At 45.1% G+C, this 15,403-nt stretch overlaps 1 protein-coding gene and 1 long non-coding RNA gene across 2 annotated transcripts in view; both read left to right on the top strand.

Annotated features, from left to right (window-relative positions):
- Positions 1–2,551: 2,551 nt before the first annotated feature.
- Positions 2,552–15,403, top strand: part of AMOTL1 (angiomotin like 1) — a 104,683-nt gene continuing 91,831 nt past the window's right edge. The window contains exon 1 of the mRNA XM_030042648.2: positions 2,552–2,888. Within this exon, the coding sequence (XP_029898508.1) occupies positions 2,795–2,888 (94 nt within the window). The 5' untranslated portion in view covers positions 2,552–2,794. The remainder of the gene's footprint in view (positions 2,889–15,403) is intronic.
- Positions 3,954–11,816, top strand: LOC115353353. The gene is made up of 3 exons (XR_003927567.2): positions 3,954–4,172; positions 9,335–10,732; positions 11,223–11,816. It is a non-coding gene; the product is annotated as an uncharacterized LOC115353353 (long non-coding RNA).

Here is a 15,403-nt window from a genome sequence, read left to right as displayed (position 1 = left end):
TGACAACATCCTCGGTCTGTCTTGTCTTCTGGTAATGAAATAGGCAATGCTAATTTTTGTGATTATTTTGGGTCTTATCCTCTTCTCCTGGGCTCCCAGGATGCCAGCTGGGCTGCACCAGGGCTAAGAGATAAAACGGGCCAGGGTTCCCCCTGCCTCTGAGGGCAAGCTGCACAGCACAGCTCCCGTCCGCATGACTAAACAGTTTCCCTGCCCAAAATTGGGTGATCTGAGCCTTGCTGCCTGCTGGGGAGGTCCCTGGCCTGTGTACACGTTTTGAATGACATAGCAAGGGTGACAGCATCTGCAGGTGACAGTGTCTTCATGCCCTGATTCCCTGACACGCAGAGCTCGGCCAGAGCTGCCTTGTGCAGGAGCGAGACCTGACTGGTCCTGATCATATCTTTTTTTGGCAGCCTGAGCTTCTGCCACATGTTTGGAAATAGGAAAACAAATAAAGGGAGAAAAGAAATTAAAGAAGAAAGGGAAACAAGATCTGACGCTCTACTTCTGAGTTTCCCAACGCAGGGTTCGTGGCTTTACGTGCACTGGAGATGGTCTCCAATGAAGTGCTCAGCTGCAGAGAGTTGCTGGAGTGTGGTGGACGTGGCTGCATCTGCAAGCCAGCCTCTGCCAGCCGCTGGCACCGCTTCCATGCCTCCATCAGGATGGGAGCATGCAGGCTGGAGAGCTGGTTTTGTTCCAGCTATGAGCTCCCCATCCTCAGGGAACACTGCACTGGCCATCTGCAGGCATCCCCCAACAAGAAGATAACTGGAGTTATCTTGAAACATGTTTTCATTGAATTACCACGTTTGACAGCTCGGTCTTTTGAGCTGGAGCTGTGATGTGAGTCTTCGCTCCGTGGTTCACTCGCCCACTCTCTGAACACGCCGTTAGCTCCCGCTGGGTGGGAGGTGGGTGCGGAGATGGGGTGCTCCTTGGCAGTGATGCTGACCGGCGGTTCGGTGCCAGCTGCGTGGCCACCCTCTTCCTTCTGCAAGGTGACTGCGAGTGGCTCTGTGAACTGCCCTGTGGATTTTACACAGCTGTATGACACCTAGGTGTCATTGAAAAGGGACAGCCACAATCAGAGGAGAGCAGAGATGGCAGGGCTGGGCACAGAGCTGGGTGCTGTCCCAGCTGCAGGGACCTACCTGAGGAGCCAGCGCTGGACGGGGGCTTGTGCGGGTCCTGCACCCACAGCTGCTGCGCTGGCATCTCTCTGCTTTGCTGGTGCTCGTCACTGAGCATTTTTCCTAGGTTCAGCTCCTGCTAGAGCTGGGCTTACTTGGGGTTGTTAGCTGCTTTTGACCATAGAATCAGAGAACAGTTTGGGTTGGAAGGGACCTTTAAAGATCACCCAGTTCCAACCCGCCTGCCATGGGCAGGGACACCTTCCACTAGACCAGGTTGCTCCAAGCCCCATCCAACCTGGCCTTGAACACTGCCAGGGATGGGGCATCCACAGCCTCTCTGGGCAACCTGTGCCAGTGCCTCACCACCCTCACAGTGAAGAACTTCTTCCTTACATCTAATCTAAATCTACCCTCTTTCAGTGTAAAACCGTTACCCCTCGTCCTATCACTACAATCCCTGATGAAGAGTCCCTCCCTATCTTTCCTGTAGCCCCCTTTAAGTACTGGAAGGCTGCTATAAGGTCTCCCCAGAGCCTTCTCTTCTCCAGGCTGAACAACCCCAACTCCCTCAGCCTGTCTTCATAGGAGAGGTGCTCCAGCCCTCTGATCATCTTTGTGGCCTCCTCTGCACCCACCCCAGCAGGTCCATGTTTGAACAAGGTGTGTATGTCTGCGGAGCCTCAGTTTCCAGGGTCAGAGTGGCCAAAGTGACTGCTGCCAACTCAAGAAGCTGTTGTTGGGCACGCTACAGCATGCAGGTATTACTGCAGCATCCTTTACAGACTCATTCTGGAAGCAATTTATTCCTTTTAAGAACTAGTTACCCCCCCAAAATCAAGTTTTTTTTTTAAAAAAAACCAAACCTGGGAGGTTTCTGAGTATTACATTTGATAGATGTGGTATCACACTGGTGACTGGTCCTCGTCTCATCTCCGAAGATGAGCAGCAAACTGATATTTGCAAAGTCGGTGCACGAATGGATGTGTTTACTGCACGTGTTTTTGTTCAGAATACAAGTGCTCAAGCGCTGGGTGGCATTCCCACAGGCAAGGCAGCAGCATGTGAATTTTGATGCACAGCTGGGGCTACTGCCTTTTATTTACTCAGGCACCCGTTTGTACTGCATTTGAAGAAGATGCAGCCTGACTTCTGGCCCTTAGGGAGGGGAGATGGAGAAGGAAGTGAGTGTTGACCGCTCAGAGATGGGAAACCTTAAAGCAGCTAGTTCTGATACTGGTACCGGCATGACTGCAAGGGAGAGGGGCTGCATTCTGCCCCGCAACCTGCACTGCAGGCTTTGCTCCCATGGCTAGACTGTGACTGGTATTTGGAGTAGTTGGTTGAAAGCTCTGTAAGACGTATTTGTGCAAGGTGCAGTCATTTAATTTTTAGGGTAGTCGTGAAGAAGCTGTGGAGGGAGCAGGGTGAAGTGTGGTAAGTGCAGGGGAAGCAGCTATGGGAACACCACATCCTGCTACACTTCTAATGAAGTATATTTGCTTTATTTCCCCCCCAGAAAAGGGCTAAAGTAAGCATGCTGTGTTTGCTCCCTGGCCTGGAAGTGTTGCCATCGTGGGGCTCTCACCCCCCAAGTGCTTTGGCTCATTTGATGCTGGCAGGATTTGGCCTGGAGCTGAGTCACCAGTTTATTCAGCATGGTCCATTTAGGTGGATATCTTCAGCCCTGTTATATGGATCTCATTTTCCAGCTGTCATCCTGTGTGAAAAAGAAGTTTGCAGGACAACCAGGTTAGTCAGACTTCATAAATTCTTCCCACTTCGTGGGAAAAAAAGTTTACGTGTTTGAAAAAGTGGAAAAACCTCAAGCATGAGGAGATGTGTGGAAGTGGAGCACCGCACTACCACCTCCATGTCTGCTGGGGAGGGACGTGGGTGCTGCGAAATATATTTGTGGGTCTAATGATAATATTGCTTGAATAATAAAACTGAAGGTATCTGAGGCTATCAATGTAAATGGTAGGAAGTGGCATGTACCAGGGGCCAGAGCAGAGCAGGGAGTGTTACCCCAAGACTACCTGGCCAGGGACACTGTCCTCCTGTGCAAGTAGGAAGACCAAGTCAGAGACAGCCAGATGCTGTAAATATTTTAGCCTTTTCTTCGCGTAGGTCCCAGGGGTGTGGTGATCTGCCAAGTGATGTAGGAGGTTTTAACAGGTAGACTTGACCCTGGTGCAGTACCAGAACCAGTGCGAGGTGCCTGTCCCCTGGGGTCACCGTGTGTCCTGCTGGGGTGTGTGGGGTGTTTCAGCCGGGTCACGTGAAGTAGCTGACGTGAGAGAATACTATAAAACTAATTAGCTTTTTCCATTCATCAATAGATCAGAAATTAATTCTATCTCCTTTTCTAATTGGTCATTTGAGGGTGGATTAGCCAGACATTAAAATGTTTCTTAGTCTTCAAAAATAAGCAGATGCTTAGTTAGACAATTAGACAATTATTTAGACAATGTTGTACATTTTATCAATGTGTTAGTAATAGAAAAAGTTTGCCCCTATGTTATTGACACATCAACAGTAAATCTGGCTTTCTTTACTGTTTTTCTCCCCATCTTAATTATGAAAAAAAGGTTTGTCAGCACTGTATACCAGTATAATTGGGTCACACCATTTGATTTGAAGTGACCCATCACTCATTATTGGCCTCATTATTGAAATCTGCACATTTGGTTTGACTTCTGTGCATGGCAATGTCAGGGGCCAACTCTAGTACAGGCCAGATTCCCACCTCGCTTATAGCCATAGAACTAATTATTTTCTTCAAAGCCTCTAACAGTATGCGGGGATTGTGCAAGGTGCAGGAAGTGGCATCAGGCATTATAAAAATGATAGTGTATAAAATGTAATAATGCATTAGCAGCTCATCAAAACCAGTTTATCACTAAATCACTCCAAATTTAAATATGTTATTTCACAGTTCACATCACTCCTGGTGACTGATGCCAGTAAAGACCCCATCAACACAGAAGGCTGGGTAATGGGGTTGGTGGCCCACCCTAATTCCAGCAACATGAGGTAAGGCTTTGCTAACACTGCCGCTATTATCACCGTGTCTGCCTTCCTTATTAGGGCAGTCTGAGGTTTAATTTCTACTTGGACCGCCTCAGACAAATCAGATCATCACTGAACTGGAAGATGGCGAAATCCTTGCTGGTAACACTCGCAGCTGACCCAAACTTCAGGAAATGGGTAAAAAGAGGAGGGCGGACAGCCTGCGGATGCTGAGTGGTGCAAATCACCTCCGGCCACGGCCAAATTCTCGCTGAAGAGCGGGAGGTAGTGACTCATCTGGTGAGCCTGGTTATACAGTATGGGGCTTTGCTCCTGCCCAAAAGTGTGTGGCTTTGGGGGGACCCAAGGGCAGTCCCAGTGCCTGCGGGGAGGGCAGGAGGACGAGAGGCAATGGGCACAAGCTGAAATATGAGAGGTTTGCATGGGCCTAAGGAGAAGCTTTTTCCCCCATGAGGACACCCACCCAACCGCCCAGAGAGGCTCTGCAGCCTCCCTCCTTGGAGGTTTTCAAGACCCAGCTGAGTGAAGTTCTGAGCAGCTGGGGCTGATCTCGGAGCTGGCTTCCTGAGGCCCCTTCCAGCCTGAATTTTCCTCTCATACTGTGGAAAAGCCTACTGCTACCAGGGGAAATGCAGGCAGGAAAATATCAAGTAAGAGTAGATGAGTTATTGTACCTCCTCATTTGGCAGTGTTGTGATAATTCTTGAGCCGTGATGGTTTTGGTAACCATTTAACACTGGGACAGTTTAGGAGTGAGTCACAGATTTAATGAAGTATTGGGAAAAGTGCCTTTTTCGTGAGTCTTAATGAGCTCACCTACTTAGCTTAACAAAGTGAAGACTGAGAGTCAGCTTTGATCCCTGTAGCTGTTTATCTGAGGAACAAATTTGATTTTGGACTTTCCAGTGTATCAGATAAAGTCACAGCAAAATCTAGTGGCTGAAGTCAAAGCTAGATGGATTCAGGAGAGAGGTCATTATTAATCATTAATAAATAATTTTAATAAGGTACTTGATTTTTGGAAAAAAATTGCCATGGGTCATGATCAGTCCTCCACTATGAGTCATCCTTAAATCAAATATATTTATTTGACAGACGTGAACTACCTTAAAGGAGAATGCATTCAAAAATACTTAGTCTTGCTGTAAGGGTGTAAATACTTCCGTCGCCAAGAAACAGTGTAACTTACACTTAGTTACCATGACTTGGTCTCATGGACAGTCTAGTTTTCCATGCTTCACTTTCTATAACTGTCAGATATAGATAATGACTCACTAAAATGCAGCATTTCATTATTCATCTCTCTCTAATTCACAAAATGTGAAGCACTTTTGATGGAAGCCATATATGAATATTACTATGTTGCAACTAATTGACAGTCACAGGCTTAACCTATATTTCAAATAATGCAAATTTAATGTGAGCTTACAGTAGAAAATGTACACACTTTGTCCTTTGCATATTTAACCAACACTCATGAGGTACTCCACTTTATAGAGCAGTTTTCATCAAGAGGTTTAAATACATTTAAATGTTAACTAATTGACTGACTGCCCAGCATTTTTATGAGCAGTTTGAGCAATAGTAAGGTAATGGTTTGATTTTAAGAGCATGTGCTGAGGACCAGCAGTACACTGAGCATTATTCCTCATGCTAACACTGGTCTCTGCAGCCCTGGGCACCATTTTCACAAGAGTTTTTTTATTTAGAAAAGTGTATTTACATTTTAATCAACCTAGTGTTGACTATTGTCACAATAACTGTCAGCTAACAGTCATCAGGGTGCTGCCAGCTAAGGTGTGAATGGGTATTGAGAAGGACAGATGGATAAGCAGAGTCATGAGAAATGACTCATCTGGAAGTTGTGGGAGCCAGGAATAGAGCCCTAACCGGGAATCAGACCTTGCAGGCCACCCGCACTGTAAGTTGCATGTCTCCGCCTTCCACGCTGACAGAGAAATGTGAAGACATTTTCTTATTTTAGTCCACAGACAACTCCCATCATTGTTGCTGAGCATGGAAAGTGATTTCCAATAAACTGAGAGCATGGCATCACCTTAAACGATGAGAGCGTCTTAAATGTCATATGTAACAGTGGATTCTGTTCTTTATCCTGATAGTAAAATCAGCCAGAGAGAGCCATGGGTCTGGTTCCCCAGCTGCTAAACATCACTGCAGGATTCAGCACAGGGACAGACACATGAGATTTTTTCTTTTCCTTTTCACACTCTAGGAGCCTGAGCAGGTTCAGCACTTACCTGCTCTGTGAGGTTTTTTTCTACCCCAGAAAATATATATATAAACACTTTAAAGTTTTAATGTTTCTTATTTCTATAAGGAAATCGGATGTAGAGAGGCACTGCCTAGTTTTATATCAGTGGATGTCTTTCTCCACCCATGCCCAGCAAATTGCTTAGATGCAGAGGCTGCGTTCGCAGTGAAGGGTCATGGTGTCACACACATCCAGTGCCTTTATCTCTGTGGTTAGCTCCATGTTCACCTCCCCAACCCCTGACACATAGCTCAGATACCTATACGAGATGTGTGGTTGCTGTAGGCTCCACTGTTAGACAGTGAAGAAGACCATGCAGCTCCAGGAAGCAAACCAGATCTTGCAAGGACTGAGCCCCTCTTCAGTGATGCTCAGCTCATGCAGTGACTGCATAGGGATCCTAGGGCAGGACAGGATCCTAGGACTTTGCTGCTTCAAGTGCATCCTTAGGCGAGATAAATCTGGGCTTAAATTCACTTATATTTAGGAAATATAATATAAGTAAGTACCTGGATATGTGTGCTTTTGTCTTCTCCATCGTTTCAAGACCCGACGTGTCACAGCTGTGGTCTGGGAGAAATGCATCCCTTGGTTCCTTGCATGCACCCTGAATGGCAAGGAGAGATTTACATCGTGCTGAGCAAATGTTTGACATCTTCATACAGCCCAGTGGAGAGAGCCAAGCTAAGGGGGAATAAGGTTGTTCAGAGGGTATCTGCCATCACTCAGTGTTTTGAGAAAATATTCAATTCAAAACCAGGCCATATACCCGGATCAAATGAAATAGTGCATGACTATTTTTAGCATTTCTTCATCTAATAAAACTTGCCTTGCCTTAACTATTTTACAGAAATTCTCATATTTTTAAAATTACAGCTATGTATTAAAATTCCAATATGGTACTTGCTGACAGAGTCGTTAGTTACATTGCAAAGGGTGCATAGCAATCCACGTTAGCTTTTTTATTGCTTTAGGATGATCACAGTTCATTAAAAATAGAAGACATTGCGTATAGACCAATTTCACCCATGTAGTCTTAGATTTTAAAGGAAATTCGTAATACATGTCCCTCCTGGAAGAGAAAAATACAACTGTAGAATTTCTCTTAAAGTAATTCACATAAATCTGATTCCACAGTTTCTCACAGCTGTTCTGCATTGCTGCCAACAGAATTTTAGAGTGAAGTGTAGTAATAACCTTAATGGCCAAGAAACTATATTAAATAAGTATTGCAACAGGTAATATATTCTGAAATCATACACGGAAGAAGTCTACATGTGGATATTTCATAACATTTGAAATCAGAATTGAAGGCGTCCTAGAGAAGAAAGTCTTTCCTAGAATATAAACAAGAGGGTTGCCACACATCTCATAGGTATCTGACCTATGAGTCAGGAGACGGGGAAGGTGAACGTGGAGCTAACAGCAGAGACAGAGGCACTCGGTGTTTGTGACACCATGACCATTCACTGCGTACGCAGCCTCTGCATCTAAGCAATTTCATGCTCATGGGCACGAAATGCTCTTCCACCTCCCGCAGCACGGGTTCAGCAGGCACGAGCAGTGCCGCCTGCGCAGAAGCTCCTTTCTGCTGCCCGAGGGGTCCAGGGGAGCCAAGCAAGATGCAACTTTCTCCACGTGGTTCCTGGTGAATAGGCGGGTTCATTTGGGGTACAGGACGGGATGCTCTGCCCAGGCTGGCGTTGGGCACGGGGAAGCCTTTCCCTTGCCAGAGCTGCCTGGAGACCCTCAGGGGCATGAGGGGCATTGCCAGGCATGGTAAAGTCTTCCCAGAAAGTTTGCAGCTGCTGAAAAACTGCTAAACATGCTTGTGGTCTGAACCTGTGTCAGCTGCTGGCTGTGAAGAACATCACTGGTAGTTGCAGGAGAGGGTCTAACAGCTAATGGCTGCTCTTTCTCTGCTAACACTCAGGGGAGACTGAAAGCCTTGGTGAGGGCTGGCTGGAAGCGCGGCTTTGGAGCCTGGGCCATCTGGGACCATTCCTTCTGGAACAAGACAGAGCCTGGAAAAACAAATATTTAAATGTATTTACGTATCTGCACACAGCACACACATACACATGCACTCTGGTGAAAGAAAAAAAAAATCACAAAGATTTAAATGCTTGTTCTCACTTGTCTTGAAAGATGACTAAATGTAGAAGGCATCACAGCAGGCATCCCACCATGGCATCGCAAGGCACATCACAGCAGACACCCCACCAGGTGTCACCCCGGTAGGTAGCACCGCTGGCATCCCACCGGTGCATCTCAGCAGGCACGAGAGCAGGCATCTCACCAGACATCGCTCCGCATCATCTCACCAGGACATCGCAGCAGGAACCACAACAGCGTGCTGCTTTGCTGCCAGCCCTGCTTTTGAGCCCGCTGGGGGCAGACGGATGAGGAAGGCAGGGCTGTTGTGCGGGCAGAAGCGGGCAGCGCAGGTGACTGATCACCCACCAGGTTAGCCTGAGTGGGACGAGGAAGGGCTCAGGGAGGGAGAAGCAGCAGCCTCTGAGAGCATCCAATTGTTGCGTTGGTGGAAAGAAGAGTCCTGAAGGTGTCATGCCTGCTCCTCAGCTGACTTTTAAGGAGCTTTATGCATGTTTAGTCCAAAAATGGTAAAAAAATGGCTTGCTTTCCACCAACTATACATATTATGGCCCCAAAAATACAGTTTTCATAGTGAAATTGAGCCTCTGGCTGCACATCCAGAACGTGACCTTGGGTAGCCCATGCCCACCAGCAATGGCGAGAGCAATCCTGCAACAGCACTGTGTACAGGAATGGTATTTCCCTGGGGCTTGTCTCTCTCAGAAAAAAGAAAAAAAAGAAGCAGTGGTGCAGATAAGAAATGACCATTTACTTTTCTCAAATGATTCTTTCACAGGGTCTGGTTGGCTTGTGAGCACCCCATGCCTGTGACCGGCGGGACAGAGCAGCCACCGGGAGCCAAGCCTGGAGCTGCCCGACCAGCTTCTCTGTCTGGCGAGGGGAATAACCTCATACCGCAAAAATGATTTACAGAAATCTCAAGGCTGCCAATACAGTCTTGCTCCAACTCTTGCATTAGAGAGGGGAAAATACTTGGTTTTATATTTAAAATGAGGAATAATCTGTTCTCTGAATTAGGACAGCTGAGGACTTTATGTGCCCAGTGTAGCACAGCATCAGGAATTATGATGCTTAAATTCACATTCTGGTGTCCAGGGTCAAACCCCTCACTAATGCCTTAAGACATGGGGCATAAATAGACCATGTCTTACTCTGCAGGCACACACATTTAACTTCTGGGTTCCTTTTCAAGATCGCCTCTCCATTTACAGAATTTTTTTACTGTCTGTTTACAAGAGATTTCAAACCATTCTTTAAGAAATACAGTTTCATTGCATCATAGGAGTATTTTTGATACATAATATGAACATTGGATTACTAAATATATATTATGTTGAACCTTTCTCTGAGCTCATTCTGTTAATCTTGATACCGAGGTAACCTTGGTAAGGAAACAGGCACTGGCACAGATGGTTTGGAAAATGAATCCTAACGTCGATGTGGTGCAGCGTAGGAACAGATGAATACGCTAAAACAGACTGACACATGGGCTGGAAATGGAGGAAATGCTCCAGGCCATGCTCTGGGCTCAGTTTGTACAACTCGAGTCATTATATACTTGCTGTCTCCCCGCCACGGTTACTTGAAGGAGGACTGTGCTCAGGCAGTGGCTGCAGTGCAGGTTTGTCTCCCAAAAGACATAATTTCTAATGATGACCTAGGACTGAGCCTTTTTTTGCAGGGAGTTTATACATTTCCAGGCTGGCCTTGCTGGACAGCAGTCTGTTTCTGTCCAAATTGTTTCCACATTGAAAGCACAGCGTTTAGCCATGCAAATATGGCACTAAATAACACTCCTACTGTGGTTTGAATTTTATGTACTATAAGCATTGCTATTCAGGTGATGAGTCCAAGGAGATAAAAAGATCATGTCATGCATTTGAAATGGCAGTATTTTGTGGATTTCCTGTTTATATTTCAAATATTAGGAGGCTACCAAGGTGGTCATTTCATTTATAGATGGTTTGGCTGATGCTGGCATCCAGTATTTGCCCACCTCTGCTGTTTTTGCAGTAGCTGTTTCCTGTATTTGACAGTCTCCCTGTGTTTTATCCACATGCTGGGCCAAGCACTTTCTCCAGCAATTATCCAAGAGGTGGTTATAGGAGAACTGAGCCATATGTGACTGAGAGTTTAAATACTGGCACATGGACAGCCAACGTGCTCTTAAAAGGTAAGAAAACTATCTGGAAATTATTTTCAAGAAGGAGTGAAGGGAAAAGGATCACATGAGTTTATTTATTTGAGGGTGGGGAGAAATGTCGAGGCCAAGGAATACCTGTCTATTAAGATATCAATAAGAGATCTCTCAATATCCAAATTTACTTCAGTTCTTAGTACCTTGCCATACCCAGTTGGATCAGAAGTTCTTCAAATCAATGTGATGGGTCTATTAAACACATATACTTCATGCAAAGGCGATACTTGCACTTGTGTGCTTTTTTTCCAAATTCTTTTCAAAAGAATTCCTTTCAAAATAAGTAAATTCATTTCAAAATAAGAGTGAGTGGGAGTTTTAACAGGATAAAACTGGGTTTGACTCAATGTTTTCGTTCCCTGATAACATTGCAGCGTAATAATTTGCGGATCAAGGAAAGCTATGGGATCTTCAAGCTTCAGTATCCAATACTTTACATTTTTATTGAAAGAACCTACTTTTACAGCAAACGGCTAACTTGCAGAGGCGGTGAGGACCAGGAGATGAATGTCACCTTGCAACATGTCACCTTGCGTTTTATCCGTGGCTTGAAGGCCCACACATAGCCTGAGGTCCCCGGACAAGAGCTGGGTCCAGCAGCACCTGACTTCCAGGGACCCTCGCTCCTGCCTGGATCGAGCCCTCGAGCACGTCGGCTGCTGGAGCTGCGTGCGTGCACGGGCACAGCAGCCACTCTGCTTGCCACAGCAGGTTTCCCCATGCAGTAAATCGGTTAATAACAGTAAAATTTCTAAAGCCTTTTTTTTTAACCACAGAGAATAAATAAAGCCAAAGGCCGAATGTGAGGATGGTTTTATTCAGGCCAGGTTTGAATGCAGCCTCTAATTTAGCCAATATACTTTGAATTATATATAGATTTAACATTTACTTCTCAGAAGCTTAAGGTTCCTTAAAAGGTCATATTTCATTTTGTATTAGAACAGGCCATGTTGGCTTTCTGCTCGCGGTTTTTTTGCACGTATGAGCACTTAAGGTAAAGTGTTTTCTACTTCCAAAAGCAGCAAGTGTACAGACACTTAATAAAAAAATGTTTTCTTCATGCCCATTTCTGGTCAGTAGGAATTTTTCCTCTCTCTGTTGAGCAGCAGGGTAGAGGAATTCAGGCTGATTTCTTCAGGTTTCCATCTCAGATTCTCCAGAGAGCAATGAATATCATAATAATACAAAATTATTCTTCATGTTCAGCACCGGTCCTGAATGATTTCCCTGTCTAACTCATCATGCCAATCTCAGCTGCCCGCTTTGTTTTTATGAGTTCTGGGAAATCAAAACACAAACCAGTTTTGCTTTAGCAATTGTAACTCCAACCAGACAAGAAACAAAGTGTGTGCGAGTCCTCCTCCCTTCCCCATCAGGTTTAGAAGAAGCGTGACTGAAGTTAATGGAGTAACACCCATATTGTAACTACCAGAGTAAACCAGAAGAGAATGAGGCCCATGGTATTTACTCTAAATTTTACAAGAGCGGTCTGGTTTTGGCACTGTCAAACTGAGTACGGACCCAACTATGTCATGTCAAAGGTTCAGTACTAAACTGAAAGATGTATCTGCTTAAGTGTGCAGCATTGCACTGGTTTAATTAAACTGGCACAACTGTGGGTGTGCATACCTCTGACGAGAGTGGCTGTAATGTAATTTGAGGGTCCACACCAATTTTTAGTTTATTCAGAGTTAAATGGAAAAGAATGGGCACCTCTGGAGAGAGATTCATCTGTTTTAGGAGAGCTGGTGGGCTGGTTGGCTGAATCATCCTCTGGAAATGCTCACTGCCTTCTGTTAAGGCATGTCACTGTTAACAAAAACTGCTTAAAATCAAGAAAAAGGCCTTTTAGGAATACAGAAACTACTTTATGAGCTAGAAAAGCAGGGGTTTGCTAGCAGGTGGAGAACCTGGGACTGATTTGGTAGTTGCAGGGGCACTGCTGAAAGCACTGGACAGAAGTGCAGGGGAGGTCAGCCCAAAGCTGACTTACACGTTGTTGTGGTTTAACCCCAGCCAGCAGCTAAGCACCACACAGCTGCTCACTCACTGCCCCCCCACCCAGTGGGATGGGGGAGAAAATTGGGAAAAAGAAGTAAAACTCGTGGGTTGAGATAAGAACAGTTTAATAGAATATAAAAAGAAGAAACCAATAATGATAACGATAACACTAATAAAGTGACAGCAGTAATGATGAAAGGATTGGAATATACAAATGATGCGCAGTGCAATTGCTCACCACCCGCCGATAGGCGCCCAGTTGTTAGTCCCTGAGTGGCGATCCCCCCACCCCCACTCCCCCCAGTTTATATACTGGGCATGACATCACACGGTATGGAATACCCTGTTAGCCAGTTTGGGTCAGCTGTCCTGGCTGTGTCCCCTCCCAACTGCTTGTGCCCCTCCAGCCTTCTTGCTGGCTGGGCTTGAGAAGCTGAGAAATCCTTGACATTAGTCTAAACACTACTTAGCAACAACTGAAAACATCAGTGTGTTATCGACATTCTTCTCATACTGAACCCAAAACAGAGCACCGTACCAGCTACTAGGAAGACAATTAACTCTATCCCAGCTGAAACCAGGACACACATGTGCCAAACAAATAAAAACCCACAAATTCTCCGATCGCAGACAAATTAAGGAGCGTGACTCCCAGAGTAGCCTCTGAGGATGGGACTTCAAGCACTGTTCGATCAGGCTATTCGCGCAGTGTTGGATGCAGCTTCACAGGGCTGACACCTGAGCCAAGGTGTCTGCCTGGGAGCTGGCTGTCTAGCCCTGCATACATATATATCTGTATGTGTATACATACACACAGAGAGAATTCCAATGGACTAACTCGGAAGGAGCTGCTGAAGCTCACTTTATGCAAAGCGTACAGGTTAAAAAAGCAAAGAGCTCAGGATGGTTGCACAAATCGGGGTAGGGGAGGAGTGAGCGAGCGGCTGCGTGGTGTTTAATTGCCAGCTGGGGTTAAACCACAACAAGACAGACTAATTTTCTCCACTGAAAGCAGTGGGTTGGTCGATGGGAGGAGAAGCTGCCACGCTGCGCCATGTGTAATTCATATTGGCAGTTACTACAGGCTGAGTCTGTGCTTGTGCACTCAAAGTTTGGCATTTATGTTGGTAAAAATAACAAAGCCGTTTTATCTGAAATAGGTATTTCTGTATCAAAAGTTCATTGGCATGTGGCATAACAATTTCGTTTTGTGCCCAGGTACTGTGTAGGTGAAGCTGGTGGGAGGTGTTTTTTGCCCTATCTCTCAATAAATGCATTTTTGTTAGCTACATGCTAACCCATGTGTAGGTAAAAATGGTGTATGCTCTACTTTTATGGATGATGTGGTGTTAACTTGGCTAAAGTTTTCCTAGATCTTTATTATCAAATTGCATGTAAAATCCATATATAGCAATCAGAAATGATAGAGCGCTGCATACTGAGCAATAAGGAACTGTCATTCTTAAAGCTGTGTATCCCTTGCCCTCTTCTACATCTTGCTGGATGAAGGGTTTTGCTGGATGAAGGGTTTTGGGTTTGCTTTTGTATTAGTCAACACAAGATTATTGAGACAGCACTACAGCTTTAGATATGCTTGTAACATCTTTTAAACCTAAGTAATGGTATTAATTTGTCATAGAGCTCTGTAATTTCATAATGAAAGATGCTTCTATTGACAGAAAATAGATATTATAAGCCTTTTGAAAAGCAGCACAGACTTTTTAGATGCAGAATACACATAGATGCAATTAATTACACAACCAATTTTCCTGCAAAGTTATGCTTCATTTACTTCCGAGTAGTCCCTTTAATTTTAATAGGCCTACATGCTAGAATAAAATTAAGCAGATGAATGTTTGCATGTCACAGCCTTAGGGGGCCAGTATATATCAGCCAAAAATGTATAATACAGCTGAGTGCTGTATATATGGGTTATGACTGCTCTTTTAAAAATAGATTCCTGGGCTAGAAAAGGGGATGGGACTGAACAATTCAAACTAAAAGAGAACACAGGCTTAACAACAAATGGACATAAACTGCCCATGAATGTATTTAGATGGGAAATGAGAAGAACGTCTTCAACCATCAGAAGGTGAGAACACCCTTCTAATAGGAAAAACAGATATAAAGGGTGAAATAGCTGTGAGATATACCTTGGCTGGTTTAGCACAATCTCATTATGTGATTCCTTGTGGCAGACAGCAATGGAGTATGACGACCCAGGAGCGCTGCTCCAGCCATCTACTGGTTCTAGTATAACATAATGAGTACTTTCTATGTAAATAACCTCCATGGTTCTTCACAATGAGTGTTTGGATCCACACTAATCACCATCGAGCTCATTATGTTCAAGCACTTCAACATGAAAGATGTGAGGCAGAATCAGGTCCTCTTCTGTAGAGGTAATTGGGCTGGTGGAAATGGCTGATGACCTTCAGTGACTGCAGCGGGAGGTGGGAAGATGAAGGCGCTTGCAACATGTCCCCGAGCGTGAGCAGCATCAAAGAGAACACATTAATCAAAGGAGGAACAAAACTGGGCAGAAGAATGACTGATCTGAGAACAGCACCGTGTCTTGCTCATTAGCTGGAGAGTCAAATTGCAGCAAATGTCCTCAGCAGTCACAGACTGTGAAAACCTGGGGGA

Source organism: Aquila chrysaetos, chromosome 19, assembly GCF_900496995.4.
Source record: "Aquila chrysaetos chrysaetos chromosome 19, bAquChr1.4, whole genome shotgun sequence".
Taxonomy (NCBI): Eukaryota; Metazoa; Chordata; class Aves; order Accipitriformes; family Accipitridae; genus Aquila; species Aquila chrysaetos.
The sequence above is the reverse complement of the archived record's forward strand: the minus strand, read 5'-3'. Positions and strand labels throughout refer to the sequence as shown.